General features: G+C 44.9%; 2 protein-coding genes across 6 annotated transcripts in view; one reads left to right on the top strand and one right to left on the bottom strand.

The window, feature by feature from the left end:
- DNAJC3 (DnaJ heat shock protein family (Hsp40) member C3) overlaps positions 1-14397 on the top strand; it is a 53497-nt gene extending 39100 nt beyond the window's left edge. For all 5 annotated transcript variants that reach the window (XM_084844754.1, XM_084844753.1, XM_084844752.1 and 2 more), the window contains exons 10-12: positions 863-995; positions 8264-8412; positions 10394-14397. In XM_084844754.1, the coding sequence (XP_084700880.1) occupies positions 863-995; positions 8264-8412; positions 10394-10548 (437 nt within the window). In that variant the 3' untranslated portion in view covers positions 10549-14397. The remainder of the gene's footprint in view (positions 1-862; positions 996-8263; positions 8413-10393) is intronic.
- Positions 14398-15550: 1153 nt separating this feature from the next.
- UGGT2 (UDP-glucose glycoprotein glucosyltransferase 2) overlaps positions 15551-23488 on the bottom strand; it is a 98823-nt gene continuing 90885 nt past the window's right edge. Inside the window, exons 37-39 of the mRNA XM_084844748.1 lie at positions 23258-23374; positions 20434-20578; positions 15551-17177 (exon numbers count right to left, since the gene is read on the bottom strand). Of these exons, the coding sequence (XP_084700874.1) occupies positions 17155-17177; positions 20434-20578; positions 23258-23374 (285 nt within the window). The 3' untranslated portion in view covers positions 15551-17154. The remainder of the gene's footprint in view (positions 17178-20433; positions 20579-23257; positions 23375-23488) is intronic.

Below are 23488 nucleotides of genomic sequence, written 5' to 3' on the forward strand. Positions count from 1 at the left end.
CTTTGGCTTCCAAAGGTCCCAGGTTCTGTTCTTGCTGTCTTCAGTTTTAAAGCAGGGACAGAAAACCTTTTTCAGCCCCAGGGCTGCGTTCCCTCTTAGCTAATCTTCCTGTGTGGAAAGGTGGGTTTCATATACACACATAAACATGCATGCACACATGCACATCCACAGGTGCATCTGCATTCACACCCAGAGGTGCAGCTAGGTAATTTTATTTTAGACCCGAGACTTAATGATCTTATTGCCCCCCCCTTTAGATAGCCCTGTGTATTACACAACTCATACTTCTCCCCCCCACCCAGCTACCAAGCCATGCTTTACAACTGCTTCTACGTTCCTGATATGTTAGAACTAAACAAAACGGTCTGCCCACCCTTTTTAAAAAGTACTTTGAGCATGTGCAGTTTTTCCTTTTTAGACTCACTGAAGCCATAGTACCATTATGACTACAGGAATAAAATGGAGTTTGCTTCTGCTGCCCTGATGTCCTCATCACCTGCTGTTCTCTGGGTGGTTATTTGGGGGGGCCCTGGGCTACAGAGCCCTGGACTTTAACCCAGAAGCCCAACCCTGGTTGCACAACTGTTCCTATATCCTTTAACTCTCAAAGGATCAGAGGTAGGAGGGCTGGGAAAGTGCCTCTGCCTGGCCTCTTCAAGGTCGCAGGGGACAGTTTAGAGTTAAAGTGGACTAGTGGCTTGGCTTACTATACAGCGGTCTTATATGCTCAAGTAAATGAGATGATGAAATCCAGTGAATAATGAAAATTTGGCATCTAGTCCTCTGCGGTGAAGATGAATTATTGTTCCATAGCTCAGTGTACTTACTGTGTTTGTTTCTTTGTTTGTCTTTTTATGGGCAGCTATTCGGGACTATGAAACTGCTAAGGAGCTTAGTGACAATGACCAACAGATTCAGGAAGGCCTAGAGAGAGCACAGCGGCTGCTGAAGCAGTCTCAGAAGAGAGATTACTACAAAATTTTGGGAGTTAAAAGGTGAGCACTGGATTGTCAATAAACTCCTGCAGATTTACGTATCACGTTTGCGTTCCGCCCTTTCTCCGAGGGGATCACGCTGACTTACGTGAAGTTCTTACTTTATCCTCATACCATGCCTGTGAGATAGCACATTTCCCCAAAGCTGCTCTGTGAATTTCATTGCTAAACAAGGCTTTGAGTCTCTTGGCATGTAACATACCATGTTTATAGAATTGTGGTTCTTGAAGGGAACCAAATACCCCGTGCTCTCCACGTTGTGCACAAGTTAGGCCATACAGCGGAGTCTAGTTCTTTGCAAGGGGATAGCAGGCACAGAGGCAACACGCAGAAAGTGACTGTTGAAAACGCATGCCTGTGGTGGGAGCAGAGCTTAGCCCCTGCCAAAAGGCTTCTTCTCGCTCTGGAACGTTGCAGATATTGTGCTGTGCAGGCACAGAACCCGTCTGTGGGGCTGCGCAGAGAATGATCATTTTGATCGGTCGTTGCGTGGCTTCAGGCATTATATCCTCTGAGGGGAATGGGAAATTCAGGTGACTCCCTGCCCCTGTTCATGATGTTTCTTTGTAATGGCTGAAGTGTGAACTGCAGCATCTCCCTTCCCTGAGAGTAAGAGAAGCTATTTCCCAACGTGGGCTGCTTGCTCGTCTCCCTGTGGGGGCAGAATTAAGCATGCCCATGCAAGAAGGGCAGAGAATGAGAAACAAGGGTTATGTGAGCTTCCTCTTCCTGTCTGTCTCTCCTGTTCCCTTGATGTAACATTCAGAGCCACCCTTGATTTCCAGAAAGTGCTGTACTACATGCTGCATAGTTACTCTGCCTCTGGTTACATTGGCTGGCACCTTTTCAATCCCAGTGGTGCAGTGGCAAGTGTTGAAGTGCAGACGCTCATCCTGACAGTCCCCGTAGCCACGCCCCCACGGAGAGTCTGGAAATGCAGGCAACTAGGTTGGTCCATATCAACAAACCAGTTCTGGCCATTTTCGTCTCCATCGGGAGCAGGCCTTGGGTAACTATAATGGACTTTAATTGCCTGTTCAGGACCAAGCCACAGCAACATTGTTTGCATTGCAACTGGGATGGTTGGGAACAATGTATCATTGCTGGGAAAATCCAACTGGAGCAACTGGAGCATTATAGGACTTGTGGAACCTTGCTTTTGGGCTGGGAGTTGTTCTCCACCCCCATGCCACCCCATTTCCCAGTAGCAACAACCACGGACACTGTGGGGGCAGCATGGAGGAGGCAGGCAGGGAAGAGGTGAAGAGAGGGCTAGGATTACCACCAGTGCCTTACTCTGGATTCCAAGAGGGCTCAAAGAGGTTCTGCTGGATAAAGCTGGACATTTTTGCTTTGAAGGAAAAGCAGCTGCTCCGGCCCCCAATTCGGATGGTGCTTCCAATCCTGATTGGAGTCCCACACCTGTTTCTGAATGTAAGAAATGTAAAATACAATGTGAAAAGGAGTATTTGAGGCAACAGTTATATCAGGCACACCAAAGAGGCCTAGCTGAAAAGACTGCATTCTGAACAAAAGTTTGCTCTTGGCCTATTACTGGCAGGCAGCTTACAGGTCAGCTTGACCTAGGGCAAAGAGAACGTGACACGAACACCTTCAGTAAGGTATTATGCCCCAATAAGGTTCATGCCCCAGACAGGGTAAAACCACAGAGAAGAAGTTGGGAAATTTCTGTAGAGCTGTAGAGTAAAGACATATCCAAGAGAGTGTTACCCTAAGTTGAGGAGGGGTCCTTGAGGAGGCTAGACCACTCTATTGTAACCGGTTAGTGGGTAAAATCCAACATAAGCCCTACTTAGAGTAGACCCATTGAAATGGATGGGACCTAAGTTAGTCATAACTTTAGTCGCATTCATTTCAGTGGGTCTACTCTAAGTAGAACTGATGTTGGATTTTACCCAATACGTTTAATACATTAGTGTTTCCATTTATGGTAGTGGCCATAGGAGCTAGCAAAATACAAAAGTATAAAACAGATCCTCGCCCCAGGTGCCCTGTTTTGCCTTCAGTTAAGATTCCTGGGGTCTCCTTCAGTCCCATTCAGATGGTCTTTGAAGGAAGACAGATCCTTCACTGGTGAATATAGTAAGCTAATTCTATTCTTTTTCTATTTCTGTATTAAGGCTAGATGATGTCTGTGAATGGTATTTTCTTATCAATAAAATAATTATTCTCAGTTTCAAATAGTCTGAGTCTGTATGACTGAGTCATAAAGACTAAAGCACCAGGGACAGATCACATCTCTGAACCCAAGCCAGAAATCGACAGGAAGTAAGGGCCTGTCACGAGTAAGCATGGGGTCTGGTTAATTAGATTTATTATCCGTAGTTTCTTCCCCGCTTACATGACCAATAACCACTTTCCCCTGGCTGCTATTTGCTTGCCTGATAGGGCTGTTTATTGCAAACATCACCTTTGGGGGTCAAACAGCAGCCCGGGGGGGGGGGGGAGTGATTTTTGGCAGGGAAACTGGCACAGGCCCCGGTCTGAGTCATGGCCTTGTACAGCTGCTTAAATGTAGACTGCTTAGGAATACTTTTTTTTAAAAGCGTGCTTAATGTAGCAAGTAGCTAGGCCTTCAGTGTTTGGTGTATTAATTTGCATTAGCAAAAAGATGCACGTAGAGCTGTACTTCAGCTATAGTAGTGAAAGCTGCCACTTGTATTATTGCTACTGTAGGGTCATGGACAGGACTGATCATAGGATAGTAGGGTTGGAAGAGGCCTATAAGACCATCAAGTCCAACCCCCTGCTCAGTGCAGGAATCCGAGCAGAGCATCCCTGACAGGTGGCTGTCCAGCCTCATCTTGAGTGCCTCCAGTGTGGGAGAGCCCACCACCTCCCTAGGTCATTGGTTCCATTGTCATATTGCTCTAACAGTCAGGAAGGTTTTCCTGATGTTCAGCCGGAATCTGGCTTCCTGTAATTTGAGCTCATTATTCCGTGTCCTGCATTCTGGGATGATCAAGAAGAGATCCTGGCCTTCCTCTCTGAGACAACCTTTCAAGTACTTGAAGAGCGCTATCATATCTCCCCTCAGTCTTCTCTTCTCAAGGCTATACATGCCTAGTTCTTTCAGTCTCTCCTCATAGGGCTTTGTTTCCAGGCCCCTGATCATCTTCATTGCCCTCCTCTGAACCCTATCCAGTTTGTCTGCATCCTTCTTAAAGTGTGGTGCCCAGAACTGGACACAGTACTCAAGATGAGGCCTAAACAGTGCTGAGTAGAGGGGAACTAGTACTTCCCGGGATTTGGAAGCGATGCTTCTATGAATGCAGCATTCACATTTTTTGCAGCCACATCACATTGTTGGCTCATATTCAGCTTGTGATCTACAACAATTCCAAGATCCTTCTCACTTGTAGTATTGTTGAGCCAAGTATCCCCCATCTTGTAACTGTGCATTTGGTTTCTTTTTCCTAGGTGCAGAACTTGGCATTTATCTCTATTAAATGTCATTCTGTTGTTTTCTGCCCAGTACTCCAGCCTATCAAGATCACTTTGAATTCTGTTTCTGTCTTCCAGGGTATTAGCTATCCCACCCAATTTTGTGTCATCTGCAAATTTGATCAGCATTCCCTGCACCTCCTCCTCCAAGTCATTAATAAAAATGTTGAAGAGCACTGGGCCCAGGACTGAGCCGTGCGGTACCCCACTCGTTACCTCTCCCTGGTTTGAGAAGGTCCCATTGATAAGCACTCTTTGAGTCCAATTCTGTAGCCAACTGTGGTTCCACCTGGTAGTTGTTTCATCTAGCCCGCCACTTTGAGCTAGTTTGCTCATCAGGATATGATGGGGCACTTTGTTGAAAGCTTTGCTGAAGTCGAGGTATATGATGTCCACAGCATTCCCACAGTCCACAAGGGAGGTGACCTCATCAAAAAATGAGATCAGATTTGTCTGGCAGGATTTGTTCTTGACAAATCCATGTTGGCTTCGAGTAATCACTGCATTGCTTTCAAGGTGCTTACAGATGGATTGCTTTATCATCTGCTCCAGAATTTTCCCAGGGATTGATGTCAGACTGACTGGTCTGTAGTTCCCAAACTCCTCCTTTTTGCCCTTTTTGAAGATAGGGACAACATTAACCCTCCTCCAATCATCTGGCACTTCCCCCGTCCTCCATCATTTCTCAAAGATAATAGACAGTGGTTCTGGTTGACCTCTCCAGGTTTTCAGTGGCAAATCTATCAGACCAGCCTTCCCCAACCTGGTGCCATCCAGATGTTGGACTGCAGCTCCCATAATTCCTGACCAGTGGCTGGGAATTATGGGAGTTATAGTCCAACACATCTGTTAGGGCACCAGGTTGGGGAAGGCTGCATTAGACTGCTTTGGCTTTGTAACTCCTGCATTTCCTCTTGAGAGTGACAGGCTTTTCTCACATAATGCCTTGGTTCAGTTAGCCCTTCAAGGACTGCATTCTTTCTATGAAAGGACTAGCACATTCTTGGGCACTTGGCTAATGTTTAGGCCCTAAATTAGGGCAACCTATGTAAACAAAGCAACACAAACCTGGATTAATTTTGCTCAAAAATTACAATAGATGCTTCGCTTGACCCCAAACCCAAAGAATGAGGATAACATTCAAATGGTATGGGGAAAAGGTTTGTCAGAAAGTTATTGGCTGGGTAGCACCTTTTTAGATATAGAATCATAGAATAGTAGGGTTGGAAGGGGCCTACAAGGCCATCGAGTCCAACCCCCTGCTCAATTCAGGAATCCAAGTCAGAGCATCCCTGACAAATGGCTGTCCAGCCTCGTCTTGAAGGCCTCCAGTGTGGGAGAGCCCACCACCTCCCCAGGTAATTGGTTCCATTGTCGTATTGCTCTGACACTCAGGAAGTTTTTCCTGATGTTCAGCCGGAATCTGGCTTCCTGTAACTTGAGCCCATTATTCTGTGTCCTGCACTCTGGGATGATCAAGAAGAGATCCTGGCCTTCCTCTCTGCGACAACCTTTCAAGTTCTTGAAGAGCGCTATCATATCTCCCCTCAGTCTTCTCTTCTCAAGGCTAAACATGCCCAGTTCTTTCAGTCTCTCTTCATAGGGCTTTGTTTCCAGTCCCCTGATCATCTTTGTTGCCCTCCTCTGAACCCTCTCCAGTTTGTCTGCATCCTTCTTAAAGTGTCGTGCCCAGAACTGGACACAGTACTCCAGATGAGGCCTAACCAGTGCTGAGTAGAGGGGAACTAGTACTTCCCGGGATTTGGAAGCGATGCTTCTATGAATGCAGCCCAAAATAGCATTTGCCTTTTTTGCAGCCACATCACATTGTTGGCTCATATTCAGCTTGTGATCGACAACAATTCCAAGATCCTTCTCGCTCGTAGTGTGGTTGAGCCACGTATCCCCCATCTTGTAACTGTGCATTTGGTTTCTTTTTCCTAGGTGCAGAACTTGGCATTTGTCCCTATTAAATGCCATTCTGTTGTTTTCTGCCCAGCGCTCCAGTCTATCCAAATCACTTTGAATTTTGTTTCTGTCTTCCAAAGTATTAGCTATCCCTCCCAATTTTGTGTCATCTGCAAATTTGATCAGCATTCCCTGCACTTCCTCCTCCTCCAAGTCATTAATAAAAATGTTGAAGACCACTGGGCCCAGGACTGAGCCCTGCGGTACCCCACTCGTTACCTCTCCCCAGCTTGAGAAGGTCCCATTGATAAGCACTCTTTGAGTCCGATTCTGTAGCCAACTGTGGATCCACCGGATCGTTGTTTCATCTAGCCCACTTTGAGCTAGTTTGCTCATCAGGATATCATGGGGCACTTTGTCGAAAGCTTTGCTGAAGTCGAGGTATATGATGTCTACAGCATTCCCACGGTCTACAAGGGAGGTTACTTGATCAAAAAATGAGATCAGATTTGTCTGGCAGGACTTGTTTTTGACAAATCCATGTTGGCTTCGAGTAATCATGGCATTGTTGTCAAGGTGCTTCCAGATGGATTGCTTTATGATCTGCTCCAGAATTTTCCCAGGGATTGATGTCAGACTGACTGGTCTGTAGTTCCCAGGTTCCTCCTTTTTACCCTTTTTGAAGATAGGGACAACGTTAGCCCTCCTCCAGTCATCTGGCACTTCCCCCGTCCTCCATGATTATATAGAGTAATGAAATTCTCCCAAAGCAGAGCATTCTTGAAACACTTAGGGTTCATTTGTAATAAACATAAGCTTGGATGCAGGCTTTGCCTCCTGCAAATTGAAGGGCTCCTTCCATCTGCAGAAGCATTCTGATCCAGCAGAAGAATCCCAGTGGGGGAACTGGGGGACAGGGGGAGGTGGTGGATTTTCGTCAATTCCCTCTGCAGCCTCTGTCTCCTCTCACCACCACCCTGCCCCCAATCTGCCCTAGAGAGTTAGGAGACTCTCTAGATCAGCATGGAAGGAGGCAGTGGGGGCTGCAGTGGGAGGACAAATAGGAAACACCTCCCCCCCCCCACACACACACACACACATCCCTTTTGCTGGCAGGAACATTCTGAGCTAAACTCCCCTCAAGGATGCTACTGCCAGTGGAAGCAAATCCTGGATCCAGTCCTATGTCCGCATTTAGCACAATGGGATTTTATAGTTCTCCTTTAGGCGCATCCCTTTTGTTGAGTGCAATTCTCAGGTTTGTCTTTTGAGTGTTTGTGTGTGGGAGTCCAGTTTATTTAATCAGAGAAAACCTTTGTTTGAAAAAAACAGAAAAGGATTCAGCTAGAATTCTTCACTTTTTTTTTTTTGTAGGGCACGATCCTATCAGGATAGGCAGCTGCCTCCGAACTCTGAGGTGACCGCCTATCCAATGCAGGGCAGGAGAAGCACGGGGGGGGGGGGGGGACTGTCCCCTCTGTGCTTCAGCCGCCCTGCCTTTTCGGCTAGAGAGCTGATTTCGGCTGTCTGGCCGTGGGACCATGGACCATGGGAAACAGGAGCGAGACGACATGTAGGATGTATTGTACCAGCACTTCCAACTTCCCTGGCCCGACATGCCCCCAGGAACGCCCTGTTTTTGCCGCTCTTCGCTCCTCTTCCAAGCGTGGGGCCGTTCCGTGCTGCCTATGAGGCAGCGTGGGAGGGGGTGGAGGTCAGTTCTCAGGGAACTGACCTTGGAACGCGGGCTCTGAGGTTGGTTCCCAGGAACCGACCTATCCTACAGCCATCTAGCCTTTGACTAGAGGCCATAGGATTGTGCCCTTAAAGACTTAACTTGGCATGAAAACTCTAGGAAAGTGCACTTTGCAAGTAATTTCTTGTGATTTCTACAGGAACGCCAGAAAACAAGAAATCGTTAAAGCGTACAGGAAGCTGGCAATGCAGTGGCACCCTGATAATTTCCAGGATGAAGAAGAGAAGAAGAAAGCAGAGAAAAGGTTTATTGATATTGCAGCTGCCAAAGAAGTCCTCACTGATCCAGGTATATGGGCTTACGTCTAGGCCAGGCTGGGCAGATTTCTGCCTCGGTCAACTTCCTTTTTTTTACTAGAAAAGTCCACCAAGGTACAAAAGACATCCACAGGCCCCAAACAGACATTACTTTAAATGTGTGTCTAGTCTAGCAGCTTCATTTGTACCCTAGGTGCAAGGGGCCCAATCCAGGGATCCTCCTTCCACTCAGTACTTGGGTCCTGTGTCTATTCTAGAGTAAAAATGAAAAAAATAACTTAGGTGCTAGACACACCTTTGAAGTAATTTTTATTTTGGCCCTTAGAGTTAAAGAACAGGGTGCATCTGAGCACGTTATTTAGGAATTATTTAGGAATTTGTTTTCAGTACCAGAACTAAATGGAGCTCACAAGGCCACTCCTAGTTACCCCTCTAGGTTGCTGCTGCTTTTAAACATTTGGGAGTCAGAAATCCTTGCTGAGCTACTTCAGATCACCCAGAGATGCACGAGCAGATCCGCTTATAGTTCATTTGTTCTCAGAACAAATAGCAGTGCTTCTTTTCCTTGAATGTAGCATAGTTGTTTCTTAATCCTCTTTCAGTTGTTAAAAGCACTTTGCTTATCTGAAATCAGGGCCGAATACCATCAATTAAGTCATGGGTTTAAAAAATGCATTCGACAATTTCCCCTCATTTTTTTAGATGAGAGCTTTTGCTATGTTGGGATAATTTAGAGCTCCAAATGCTTTGAACATTACGTATATCCTTTTTTTCCTCCATTCACTTTAATTGGGGTCTTATTGGCCCCAGTGCCCTTACCATGAAACCCTGAATTTTGAAAAATGAGATGCGTGGATGAAATGGAACAATTAACGGTCCCTTTTGCAGGAAAATACTTAAGAGCTTGAAGAGCCACAGATAAAGGGGGAAAGTGTTTTTTATATCTCTAATAGCTGTATGGGGCCAATTTTTGACCAAATATGCTTAGAGTTAACTGATAAATGATGTAAACTGGTGCACTCATTCAAACTTGTTGCAGGTGAATGCTTGCATAAATGACCACTATCTCTGGCAGATAGTTGCTAATGACTAAACTGTTTTAAACATCACTCACTGAATGCTGGGCAGAATAAGAGAGAGCGGAGGACAGGAAGGCCTGGCGTGCTATGGTCCATGGGATCTTGAAGAGTCGGACACGACTTAACAACTGAACAACAACAACATGTGTGTGCGAGTGTGTTTGTGTGTGCATAACACTGGGACGCCTGTTCTCAGAATTGCCTCCGCATGTGGCAGTTACAGGAAAAAGCCCTTCGCTCCACCATAAAGCTTTTCCAAACCATCGTGGGCTGAGCCTTTTGTAATAGTTGCCACTTGTGGATGTGCTCATAAGAATGTCTCCCAAGTTCTGAATGAAAGCTTTGCCATAGGGCAGGATGTTGACCCTCAGGCCCATGGGGCAAATCCGGCTCATCAGAATGGCCCTGCCCCTTCCCCCCAACCGCCAGTTATTTGGAGGTTTCCTGGCTTTTGTGTGCCCCCCACCCCCATTCTAAAAGGCTGAAATGCCTCTCCTAAGTCTTAGTTACTGGCAGACAGAGCATAAAGTCACAATATGGTGGTATTTTTGGTCCTGCAGCTTTGCCTTTAGCCCTGCCCATCCTTCTCCAAACTTGAATTCAGCCCTTGGGCTGAAAGAGGTTTGACACCCCTACCATAGGGAGAAAATGTGGTGGTCCACAAAGAATGTGCATGTTTAAAAACACCCTACTGCATGTATTTAGGAGTGTAAATGTAAAAGCTTCCACCATGTTGTTTTTCTGATGCCATGGCTACTATACAAGCAAATATAAATGCATGCAATTTAAAATATGAAATATTAAAATATGCATATTGAAAATACATATAGGGCAAGTTTGTTGGGCCTTAGGCCCATGTATGAATCCTCAGAGAGCCTGTTTGAATTATGTGTCAGATTCCACAATGTCATCATCATACAACTATCTTTTTAGAAATGCGGAGGAAATTTGATGAAGGAGAAGACCCACTGGATGCAGAAAGCCAACAAGGTGGAGGAAACCCTTTTCACAGAGGCTGGAATTCCTGGCAAGGCTTCGATCCCTTCAGTTCCGGAGGACCTTTTAAATTTAAATTCCACTTCAATTAGAAACTCTTTCCACCCTCCCCCATTTTTCGCTTCTAGGAGCTTGACTTTTGTTTTTTATTTCTAGGTAACTTAAAATAGTGGTTTATCCTTGACCAAGAACTTTAATGAAAGCCTACTTTTCAGTGAAAGGCTAAAGAGAAAACAAGTCCATAATGGAGAGCAATACAGTAGCAGTTCTGTTAGTACTAATTGGTATTATAGTTCTGGGTGTAAAACTCCTGATCCTGAAATAGGTGGAAGACTAGATAGGGCTGCAGTCCTTGAATCCCCTCTTCTGAAGTGGGTTCAGACCTTCAGCTGAGACAACCTATGACCGAGAAGAAATTTTATTCAAGAAAGCACTTTAAAAATCTACTAAACTCTTAGTGACTTTTTATGGGACTTGGTCAGGTACTTGGTTTTCCTCACTGAAGGGACACGAGAGCACAATATATAGGCTAGTTTTACTTTCTTCAAGAGGAAATGCTAAGGGCTTGATTGATTACTGAAGTGTTGTTATCCTTCGGTGATACTGGAGAACTCTCCTCATCACTCCTGCATGTCACTCTTGCATCTAAGGCTGTCTTAAAATGTAGCTCGGGTTAGTTGCACACTTGCACGCCACTCCGAAGAAGGAACAGGTTATGGAGATTACAGAAGTGGCTTGATTCTTCCCTGGATTTCATAACTGTTCCGATGCTACTTTGTAGGAGGATGCTATGCAACATGGGAGTGTTTTAGAAAGTCATTCCACTGCCTGATAATTTCCCCCCAGAAGCATCTGTATGACCCGTTACGTCAAGTAGAACGGGGCCACAACAGCTGGTTTGTGGAGAGCATTTTCTAACTTATTTTTACAAGAACGATTTTCTCTCTTGATTAAAACCTCTTCTCTTCTGGTTGCTTCAGAAAGCTACCTAAATAGAGTATTTTTAGCTGGTGTTAAATAGAACTATTTTGAGCTTTCCCTCAACATATGCTTGACATTTGAGCAGAATGACTATAAGACGTTGCCCCAAATATACAGAATTTAGTTCTGACCTTGAGGATTTTTTTAAAAAGGGGTGTGGATGTGCAGTATGAGGTACCTTTTCAGATGACAGTGTTGTGGTTTGTAATAGATGAGAATACCAAACATCCTTTGCAATTTGATGAAACTGTTCTGAAAGTTGGAAGTTTATAGTGTTTCACTGACCATTAATTAACATACATGATTTAGAAGCCTTTGGATAGGTAAGTTATATGAAGAAGTCAGTGTTTCACTCTTTTAAACTACTTAGCTACTTGCTACCACAGGAAACTTGTATATTAACACCAAAGTGGGCTTCCAGTTTAAGTCAGCTTGAGGAACTGGGACACTTCAGATACTCTTACATTTCACATTGCTCTGACACTTCTGAATTTTATTCAGAATGGAACCTGGAGTCCTCTCATGCAATTCTGAATCTGTAAAAGGACGTCATTGTGTTCTAAAATTTAGCCTTTCTCAAGAAGACAATTTGAGTGTTAAGAAATGGCATCACTACATTTCAGTATCAGAACGTCGTAGTTAGATGCTCCCTGCCCCTTCTTGCTCTAGATTTTAAGTCCAAACTTCAAGAGTAACTCTAATAATGGTACATTGTATAATACTGGTATTCAGTCATCCACCTACCTCTGCCTAGATTTTGCAAAGGAGATCTATGTAGGGAACAGAATTCTGTATGTGCTTCCCTTTTCTGTGCAGTTCTGAGGCAGCTGTGTGTTGTGGAATGCAGTTTATGTCCAGATTAGACCAAGCCTGTTTGCATAGTGTACCACAAATTGCAGAAAAGTCATTTAGTGGTTGTGGAGTTCCCATGGTCTTCTTTATTTGTAACATCTTTTTTTGCACGAGTGATTTTGGAATTATTTTCATGGACTTACAAGTGAAAAACAAACCAATCTTGTTCAGTTTTCATCTTCCCAGGACATCCACATGCGTGACCAGTGCCAACATAGCGCTTTCATGTTGCTATCTTTATGGGAATTGCTCCAAAAGCACCAGAGAAGGGGAAAGTAGCTGGGAACTGACCCTATAATGCATGTATTTTGAGCAGTATTTCAAATGTATTACTCCTTTTAGGAATAAAATGGAATAGGGGTAAGATAGACCCTTGTGTTCTGCCACTGTGCAGAGATGTGAAGGCTTGGGGGGGGGGATTTATTTAAAAAACATACTTTTTCTGTTTTTAATTTGGAGGAAAATGTTTTCCTACGCCTTCACATCTCTACTTTTGTCTGAGGCACCATTAGGGCCTGCAAATTAGATTGACCAAGCCTACATTGATGCAGGTTTTGTAGTCACATCAGTAAAGACTAGTCAGTATCAATTATCACATATTGTTGCAGTGTATGCGGACGTTTGAGATGGTTGCAGAAAAAAGCTCTATTTAAAAAATGTAGGCCAATTAGTGCTATGAAAGCTAAGACGTTCTTTTGAAGATAAAGATGCCTGAAATCATGCTAGGTAGTGTACTGGCAGCAACAAAATTTAGATTAAAGCTGTTCTTAATTTTATCAAGCAATTTAAAGCTTCTACTAATCAGAAAGCTGCTCTTTTGTGTGTGAAACCAGATTAATACTCAAGTTAGTAGTTGTGCCAAAGCTTGAAAAACATTTTTATACCAGCTAAAGTACAGAAACCTCTCCGCTACATTGATGTTTTCCTGTGGTTATGGGTGGGTGTTTTTGGTGATGGGAAAAGGAAAGTGCATTTTTGTTCACGTCTTTGGAAACTAAGAAAGCAATTTACAAGGCAATGCAATGTTAGTTTCCCAGATTACTTTAAGATGATACTGGTGTTTTAACATGAAATGTGTCAAATGTGAACCAACAAGCAGATCTTCCTCTTTGCAAAATAATTTCACTTATGTATTAAGAGAAATGCAGGGATTAAATATGTTCTTAAACAACTGAGTGGTAACAGAGGTCTGCATTCTTGTTACAGATACCTGTGGGAGAAACACAACTGCGTGGGTTTTACTCTATCCTTCTCCCCAACATCAACTTCTGTGCACAAATTTTATTTATTTTTAATATGTAGAGGAACATTTCATGAAGCGAGCTCCTATCTGAAATGGCTTACCAACTCAGTGAGGCAAGCCATCCATGTTTGTCGTCGTTAGGCTTGCAAGCCTATTTTCAGCTAGGAGCAAACTCCATTGAACTTAATGGGACTTACTTTTGAGTACCCCTAGGATTGAGCTGATAGTTGCATAAAACGTGTGTGTGTGTGTGTGTGTGTATAATCTACTTTACAAGAAAAGGACATGTGGGAAGCTGAACCTAGTGTCATCCCCACCCCATCTTACCTACTCTATGCTTTACCCAAATGAAGCAGATACGTGAATAAACAAGCATAGCTGCACCAAGTAATCTCTTACTTTGCCCTGCAAACTAGGTCAAACCCGAACTGGATTTTAACTTCTCTCTGCCTAAACAGAATACATAGGGCTGCAGTCCTCTGGGCACCTTCCTGGTACTGTAAGCTGTAGGGATGCCACACAAAGGAGAGACGGTAGCTCATCTCCCTCTCTTTGGCAATAGGTACACAGCTTTGCAGTTCCAACTCTAGTACATTACTGTGTAAAGGAGTCCAGAAAGGAAGAGCTTCTGTGAGCCATGCTTTGACTTTTAAGATTGCTAATTACCCAAAGTGGCAGTGAATTACTGTGGTGGGATAGTTGCTTGATTTTTGTTCAAATATGCAAGGAATTCCTTTATCCCCATTTTACAGTTCTGTTTATAAATATCAATATGGTAAAATCTGTGTGTTTTTCAGTCTGGAAGCTATTCTGTGCCAGTGAATTTTAACATTAAATTGATGGCAAAGGCGTACATTGCAACTACTCTTGTCAAGTCTGAATTCTGTATTTTGGACTTCGAGCAATTCAAGGTGATTAGCAGTATATTTTATTCCATTTTTTTTTAATGGTGGGTTATTTTACCCCACCCTTCTTCAAAAAAGAAATTTGACTGCTAGTAGCAGGTTATGGAACTTTGTAGTTGAAAGGCCCTTCTCACTGTGGGAGATACTACGGCATTGCTTCTTCCCCAGGAGAAGGCATTTTGCTGCTTGAGGTGAAGCACAAGATGGTGTCCCACCCCCACCACCATTCCACCTATGGAAGCTGACCAGACTGACAGCTGAGCCTTATTTACAACATGGGATGCAACAGCATTCTCCAACTCATCTGAGGCGGCAACCTAATATATGGAGTCCAGGGCAGGCTGCCTTGAACACACAGCTGTGACCTCCACTGGAGCGGAAAGGCCAGGGCCACCACAGAACATCTGCTGCCAGTGGCAACTGCCTCACTCTACATAATGGAAGGTCCATCCCTGTTCTTCCCCCAGCCTATGAGGAAAGGTTACAACGTTTGGGATTGTTTGACTTTGAAAAGAGGCGAGTGAGGGGAGACATGATAGAGGTGCACAAAATTATGCATAGCATGGAGAAAGTGGATAGGGAGACATTTTTCTCCTTCATAATAGTGGAACCCAGGGTCATCCCTTGAAGCTGATTTGTGGGAGAGTTCAGGTCAGATAAAAGGAAGTACTCCTTCACACAGCACATAGTCAAACTATGGAATTCACTATCACAAGATGTGATGGCCACCACTTTGGATGGCTTTAAAAGGGAATTGGACAATTTCATGGAGGATAAGGCCATCAATGGCTACTAGTCCTGATGGTGACTTGCTACCATCAGTATCAGAAGCAGCTGGTTGGCCAGTGTATGAACAGAATGTTGGACTAGATGAACATTGGTCTGATCCAGCAGGGCTCTTCTTTGTTCTTATGAAGATAGTCTACATGGCAAAATAATGCTCTCCCCAGCATTATTCTGGTTTTGGGGCAGGCCAACAGCAGCTGCCCTGTCTCAAGCTCTCCCCCTTCCCCTCTGCACCATGTAGTAAAGTGCTTTGGCCTTGGCAGTGGAGGCAAGGAATCACTCAGTATGATGGCATCAGGCACCAACAGATAGAACGACACGCAGGGAGTAACTTGAAATATTTTATTTGTTAAATGTGTATTCTGAGTTTCCACAAAATGGTGATGCCACCCCAATGTTTATTGTAACACCTAGTTCTACCCTGAGAGATCCCTTTTATACCAGAGAAACAGGACATAAAGTGTGGGTTTTTGTTTGCTTTGCAGTGTTGTAAAAATTCATAACATCTTTAAAAAAGAGCTGAGGGATCTAGGGAATTGTATGTCCATCAGTAGTAGTAAGGCTGAGAGTGTTAAAACACAGAGAAACATGACACATGGAGGAAGAAGGAGCTCTTACTAAATGAGACACCAACCTATTTAAATTCTTTTCATCTACTCCCAAGAACAATGAAAGGTGTATTTTCCCCAGTTTCTTTCTTTTTTTTTTTTACAAACTTTCCCAGCAAAGGCAATAAGGAAAAGTTCTCCTACTGTGTGGGAACAGGTTCAAACAACTGGCCATTTTCATACTGAAGGTAAACTGAGGGTCCCAGAAAGATCGCTGCCTGACAGGGCAAATAGTGAGGTGACCACATCTGCAGGCAACATCAAGTGGCCTCAGACTAAAATGCAGTGGCTTGACAGGAACAAGTAGAGTAAAGGGCTGCCACATTCCCAGAGAGGGAATACAAAAGTTTAGCTAGTGGCTAGGTTGAAACACTTCAATTGCTGGCTGAGCTGTCTACTCCAAATGCAGCATTTTATTGTCGGAGTGACACTGAATAAATTCAACCACAGTAGACAGGGCCAGCACCAAGGGTGGGCACCTGCCGAGGGCCCACATCCCTGACGAGCCCCCTGGAGGCTCGTCAGTGGGCCCCTGCAACCTCTTTCTTCATCTACCTCTTGCTCTTAGCCAGAGAATGGTGGTGGTGAGACGAATTGGTAGATTTTACTGCCTTCTTGTGCACTGGCTCTCTGCCTGTCAAGCAAGCAAGTGGTAGTGAGGAGGAGGAGGAGCTGGTGACAATGGTGGTGAGAAGGCAGACTCGCTGAGGGAGGGAGCCCATTGGGAGTGTCTTGCTCAAGGGTCCTCAAATACCTGAAGCCAGCACTAAAAGCAGAGTTCAGTAAGAGTGACATACACAACATAGCAGCATATAGGTGTGTTGGACAGAAAAAGCAATGCATACTTAAAGTACTGTGTCACTTCAGCCTCCTTGGAAGTTTATGCGTAAGGATGGGGTCGAAATGCTTAAAATAAGAATCACATGAGGTGTTTGGTTTGTTTTCTATAGCCAGAGGCATTGATATGATCACTCAAATAAATACACACCTCTAAAACACATGACATTTCCAACAGAAATTGTGTTATGTAAAATAGGAGCAGCGTGTGCTTAGGGCAAGTAGCACCATATTTTGAGCTGCCTTGGAAACAACCATAGTGGAAGCCCATCAGACTGAACAACAAGCCATAAAGGCAGCACTTTACTGGGCGTCTTTTCCACTCGATTCTTCCCCCTAAGTGTCAGGAGAAGTTTTTTTAAATTGCACATTCATGGATTTTCAAAAATATAGAGTGTCTCTGTAGTATTTACATCCATGAAAGCATTTCCACCCAGTCTATGGTCAGCAGCAGAGAAGTGCCATCACAACCAATTCCAAAGAGTGCTAAAGTTCATCATGTTTGGAGCCTGTAAAAGAACAGCGTAAATGCATAATTAATTCTGAATGCACAGAACAATTATAAAATCTGAGCAGAATCTGTTAACTGAGCATAGCCAAGATTATTTTAATTTTCTTAAATGTCATCCTCTCATCCCCATTAGAATCTGTTTTCCTTAGCCAGCTGATAGTGATATCACAAGCTGGTTCCTTTACAGAAGGAAACACATGGCAAAGGACCACATGCCGGCCACTCCAGGGCCTGCAGTATTGCTCCTGTAACCACTTAAAGAGGTGGCCGTCCAATAAGCCCAGCATTACTGCTCCTCCCGCTTCCCCAGATTTCTGAGAAGGGCTTAATACTAGTCAATCACCTACTGCTATACAGTAAGCTTTTAGGTAGATGCTACAGTTTTTTTGGCCATCTGTCCCAGGTATTTATTTAAAACATGTGTATCTTGCCCTATATCATTATGATCTCAAGGTGGTATACAGATAAAATCAATTGAAACAGTATAAAACAATACAATTTAAACAGCTAAAAACATATCAAACGATTAAACAAGCTAATACCAATTAAAATCTAAAACAGTAACACAGTTAGAAGAGTGCTACTTTATGGAATATATTTAGCCCTCAAACGCTTTGGTAAAAAGCTATGTTTTTACTTGGCGCGGAAATGAAGTCAATGCACGCATCTATCAGGCTTCCAGGGGGAAGGTATTCCACAACCGGGGTGCCACAACAGAGAAGGTCCTCTCCCACGTCACACTATAGTGTATGTCTCACACTGGTGGGACACAGAGAAGGGCTCCTCCAACAGATCTCAGTCTATGGGCAGGCATATATAGGAGAGGCGCTCCCTCGAATATCGAGGTCCCAAGCCACTTAGGGCTTTAAATTTATTTATTATTAAATTTATTAATCGCCCATCTGGCTGGTCACCCAGCCACTCTGGGCGATGTACAACGTACAATAAAACAATTTAAAACAATAAAATTCTACAATAAAAACATTTTCTAAAATACCCTAACCCACCTCAAATGCCTGCCTGAACAGCAACGTTTTTAATGCACGATGGAAGCTCATTAAAGAGGGGGCATGGCGGAGTTCCCTAGGGAGGGAGTTCCACAGAGTGGGGGCCACCACAGAAAAGGCCCTCTCCCTTGTCCTCACCAGTCTAGCTGTCCTGGCTGATGGGACAGAGAGAAGGCCATCCGAGGCTGACCTTGTTAAGCGGCCTGTCTGGTGCTGCTGGAGGCGCTCCTTAAGATAGGCTGGGCCGGAACCACATAGGGTTTTAAAGGTCAAAACCAACACCTTGAATTTGGCCCGGAAAACATCTGGTAACCAGTGCAACTCCTTCAGCACTGGAGTGATGTGATCTCGCCGGCGGCTGCCTTTAATCAGGCAAGCCGCCGCGTTCTGTACCAGCTGCAGCTTCCGAACCGTCTTCAAGGGTAACCCCACATGGAGCGCATTACAGTAGTCTAAACGAGAGGAGACCAGAGCATGTACTACCGATGGAAGCAGATGGTCAGGAAGGAAGAAGCGCAGCCGCCGTATCAGATGGAGTTGATACAGCGCTGTCCGGCTCACAGCTGACACCTGAGCCTCCATGGACAGCTGGGAGTCCAAAATGACCCCCAGGCTGCGGACCTGGTCTTTCAAGGGTAGCCGTACCCCATTCAACACCAGGTCAACATCCCCCAACCTCCTCTTGTCTCCCACCAAAAGTACCTCGGTCTTGTCAGGGTTCAGCTTCAGCTTATTCCTCCCCATCCAGCCACTCACCGTCTCCAGACGTTTGGACAGGGATTCTACGGCCAACCTTGGTGAAGATTTGAACGAGAGGCAGAGCTATGTGTCATCCGCATATTGATGACACCGCACCCCAAACCTCCTGATGATAGCCCCCAGTGGCTTCACATAGATGTTAAATAGCATCGGGGAGAGGATGGAACCCTGTGGCACCCCACAAGTGAGTGGCCACGGGTCCGAAACCTCCTCTCCCAGTGCTACCCTCTGGGACCTGCCGGAGAGGAAGGACCAGAACCACCACAATATGGTGTCTCCAATGCCCAACCCCTCCAGGCGGTCCGGGAGGATACCGTGGTCAATGGTATCAAAAGCCGCTGAGAGGTCGAGGAGAACAAGGGAGGAGCATTCACCCCTATCCAGAGCCCTCCTCATATCATCTACCAAGGTGACCAAGGCCGTTTCTGTCCCATGCCCAAGCCTGAAGCCTGACTGAAATGGGTCTAGATAATTGGTTTCTTCCAAGTGTGCCTTCAACTGCACCGCCACCACCCGCTCAATCACCTTGCCCAAAAATGGCAGATTTGAGACTGGGCGAAAGTTGTTCAGAACTTGAGGATCCAAGGAGGGCTTCTTTAAGAGTGGCCTTATCACTGCCTCCTTGAGGGCTGATGGCATCACTCCCTCCTCAAGGGAGGCATTCACCACCGCCCTGATCCCCTCACCCAGTCTCTCTCTGCAGCCCATAATGAAGACCTTCATAACTGAGTTTCTCTGGCATTTACTTAGAAATGGTTCACACATGCATGTACATTATAATGATGTAAATGTTGGTGTGGGGAAGATGGCTGGGAATTTTTCAGCCCTGACAAATATTTAAAAACTTTTATTCTATTGTTATAGGTTGGCATGGATAGAAAGCTACTAAATGAGTGCAAGCCTATCCTTACTGTAGTCAGTGGGACTTATTTCCAAAAAAGATGCTTCAGAATGGGCAGCACAGCTTATGGAAACAAAGACAAAATCAGCTTCAGCATTTCCATCCATGAGTAAGGCACTGTATACTAACTTTTTGTCAGGGCTGGCTCCAGAGGGTAGCAAGGTTGGAAGTTAGCTGTGGTCCCAAGACCAACGGCCTGCTGCCTGCACAGTGCCATCTTTGTCAGACACAGAGGGCACTCAAGATATCCTAGATGGCATGAGAGAATTCTTCAATTGCATGCCCTACATCTTAACACCTTAAGAGGGCCCCCTGTGGGTACCTTGCCTGAGGGAGGGCCCTCAAAATCCTGGAGCCAGATGTCTTTTGTACTTTGAATTCATCAAGCCTGGTGAGTGACATGTTCAAACCTTTAGGGAGCAATACTATGCATGTTTAAGCAGAAAAAAGTCCTACAACTGCCAGCATGTTGGGAGTTGTAGGACTTTTTTCTGTCTAAATATATATAGGATTGTGCCCTTAATTGCCTATCTTCCCCCAAAAGGCATTTGACAAGCCATATATTTTCTAATGTTTCTATGCCTCACCTTTTTTATGGGACCAGGCCATGTTTTTCTTCTCTTTTCTGATTCGATTTATTATCTTCTGTATTTCGGAGTCATACTCAGTCCATTCAGGAACTATCCTGATAGCAGCTTCTAGTTTGGGTTCTTTGGTTTTTGGATTGTTACACTAAAACAATTTATTTTTTAAAAAGAGGATTATAACTTAAAGAACAAACAAGTAAATGTTCCCATCAACTACAGAAAAATATCAATTACAGGCATTAAACACTAATGGAGGGCTACAAAATAAAAATGGTTATAATGTGGGTGAGAGGTCTGCGGTGAGCCATACACCACCTTCAGAAATGTCTTGTGGTTCAGCTGCCCCATGACTATCACCCTAGAATGCAAAAAACCCTAAAGCAAGTCACTGATGGGCCAAACCTTATGTTATGGTAATCACGTACCGCAAGGGTCCCCAAAGAGGCACCTGTAGGGACCCCCAATGGCACTCATGAAGCTCTCCGCTCCCTACAATTTTTTTAAATAAAAACCTTGGAAAACGTTAGGGCAATCTTTTTCTACCCCTTTTGAGCCTCTAGCCTTGCTCTCCCCCTACCTCTTTAGCTCAGGTTCTCCCCTCTTAGCCTCTAGCCTTCCTCTTTCTCTACCCCTTTGCCTTGCTGTTTCCCCCTCCCTCCTAGCCTCTACCTTTGCTATTTCTCTCCCCACCTCTTTCCCTTGCTGTTTCTCCACACCCTCAGCCTCTAATCTTGCTTCTCCTCTCCCATCTACCCCTTGGTCTTGCTATTTCCCCTCCCCTCCCACAACCTCTTCAGCTCACTTGATGAGCTGGGACCCCACAGCAGCCATTATGTGACTCGCCACATCCTCCATGGGAACCATTTTGTGGTGGTGCCCACAGCAGTTTCTCAAATTCTCAAATGTGACCATGGGCCCAAAAAGATTGGGGACCCCTGATATAGTGAGTAGCTGAGGCTTGTCTTACTTTTTTCTTGTGTAAACATGCGCAGCCTTGATTCGGATCAGGAGGCGAGGGTTAAAAATCCCTCCAACAGATTTTCCCTGAAATTCCCTGAAACTCTTGCACATGGCACATGGGGGGGGGAGGAGGTTTAACCCTCCCAGAGTGCTATGATCCCAATCCAGATCAAGGCTGCACATGCTTACATGAGAGTAAAACCATAAGCCTCAGCTACATGACTAGCTTAACATGTAATTTGGCTCCAACATTCCCATTTTTACAGATGACAAATGGAGGCTGAGAGAACTTTTGTTGTTGTTCAGTCGTTCAGTCGCGTCCGACTCTTCGTGACCCCATGGACCACAGCACGCCAGGCCTTCCTGTCCTGCGCTCTCTCCCGGAGCGTGCGCAAGCCCATATTCATCGCGTCGGTGTGAGAGAACTTAACAGGGGACAAAACCTAGGTCTCAGTGTTACCTCCAACCTCCTCAAACTATCCATTACCCGCATGGTACTTACATTTGAGGTAGCTCTATGTGCCTCAGACTAAAGTCCTAAAATACACACCGCAAAATTAGAGATCATCGCTGTGCTGACACATCAGCAACCATTATGCAAATGATTTTGGCAAAACAACAACATCGAAATCCACATATTAATATTTTATGGGAGAATGGCATGCCATGCTTTTCAATCACTGCTTTATTAGGCAGCTGAAACATCTGGATAGCATTGTTTTTATGAACTGAACCATCTGTCCCCAGCCCACAGGAGCCTTCGAGCTCTCACCATTCATCTTTTCCAACTGGCTCATCCCTGACTAGCTCTTCTGTCAGCACTACCATTCACTCAAAGGACAAGGATGGGGAATCTGGAAGGAGCCCTCAGCAGACATTTTAATTCACAAAACAGAAATCCGATAAAAACGAGTATACTGTGAATTGCACCGCTCTGCCCTTCTTAGAAGCAGTTCCGAACTATATCGATGTGGTTCTGTGCAAGAACTGAAGGAGCCAAGACATTATTGTGTCCATTGCCCTTCCAGAGAGGCCTCGCTCTTGTAAGGAGGAAACATCAGAAAAGTTACTGCTGAGAGACTAGCAGTCACAGACAATGAGTTGGATCCAGAATCTGCCTTCTGCAAGGGAAGGGCTCTGCTCATGTAAGGTTCCTCTGCTTGATTTTTGGGAATCCCCCTCCCACACACACCACAGCTCGCCCTACTCAGCAGGGTCTCCTGACTCTCTGTGTACCACTTTCAGGGGCTGCCGTGGGAGGGAAGGGGTGGAGAACTCCATTTCTGCCAGCGCAGTAGATCCAGCCTAAATCTGGATCCAACCCAACGGGTAGGGACCATCTTTTCTGCCAGGCTACATTGAAGGATGATTCCATACATGGCCTCTTCACTTATTACCTAGCTCCTGGAGTCCTACTTACATAAGCTTTTGGCTTGTGGGCTCCCTTTCCCACTCCCCGCACGGTGGGGTAGAAATGAATGACTGAACCATGGAAATGCGACATCTATCTGAACACAGAATCTCTACACTCGAGAAATAGCCCACAGATTAAAGGAGAGTTCACATTCTGAAACACAGGATCTCCATAGTTCCGCTGTTCACTTTGACCTGCAGTTACAGTGGAGGAAGGGCAAGGAGCAAGCGTGTGGGCTCAGTACCCACTCCCATTGTTACCACAGGTTGGATCTTGGACCAGCATAGAAATACACTGTTGCCTAACAGTTTACAACAGAATGCCTTAATGACATCAGTCAATGGTACTCACCTTTAGGGCTGATGAAGCCCCAGCTAAATGCTCCACCTGAATAGATTTTCTCTGGGGAGCAGGGGAAGAGGGGAGAAGGGTTATTATATACCGACTCACCAGATCAATGGTTTTAGCTTTTTTCTTGGATTCATCATTGCACCAAGTTTCACACCACAGCCACTCTTGAGGAAGAGATTTGATGGCCACCTGATGGATCATGTTATTTGGGAGATCCTGAAAAACAAGGCCACAATTTAACTTTTCTACTGGGGTTCTAACATGCAAGCTGCATACTGTAAACACTGGAATATTACATCTCATAGGCTTGGCCATGTTAAGGTAAGGAGA

This window comes from Heloderma suspectum, chromosome 3, assembly GCF_057233095.1.
Source record: "Heloderma suspectum isolate Gila_16-S chromosome 3, 16-S_ref, whole genome shotgun sequence".
Lineage (NCBI taxonomy): Eukaryota > Metazoa > Chordata > Lepidosauria > Squamata > Helodermatidae > Heloderma > Heloderma suspectum.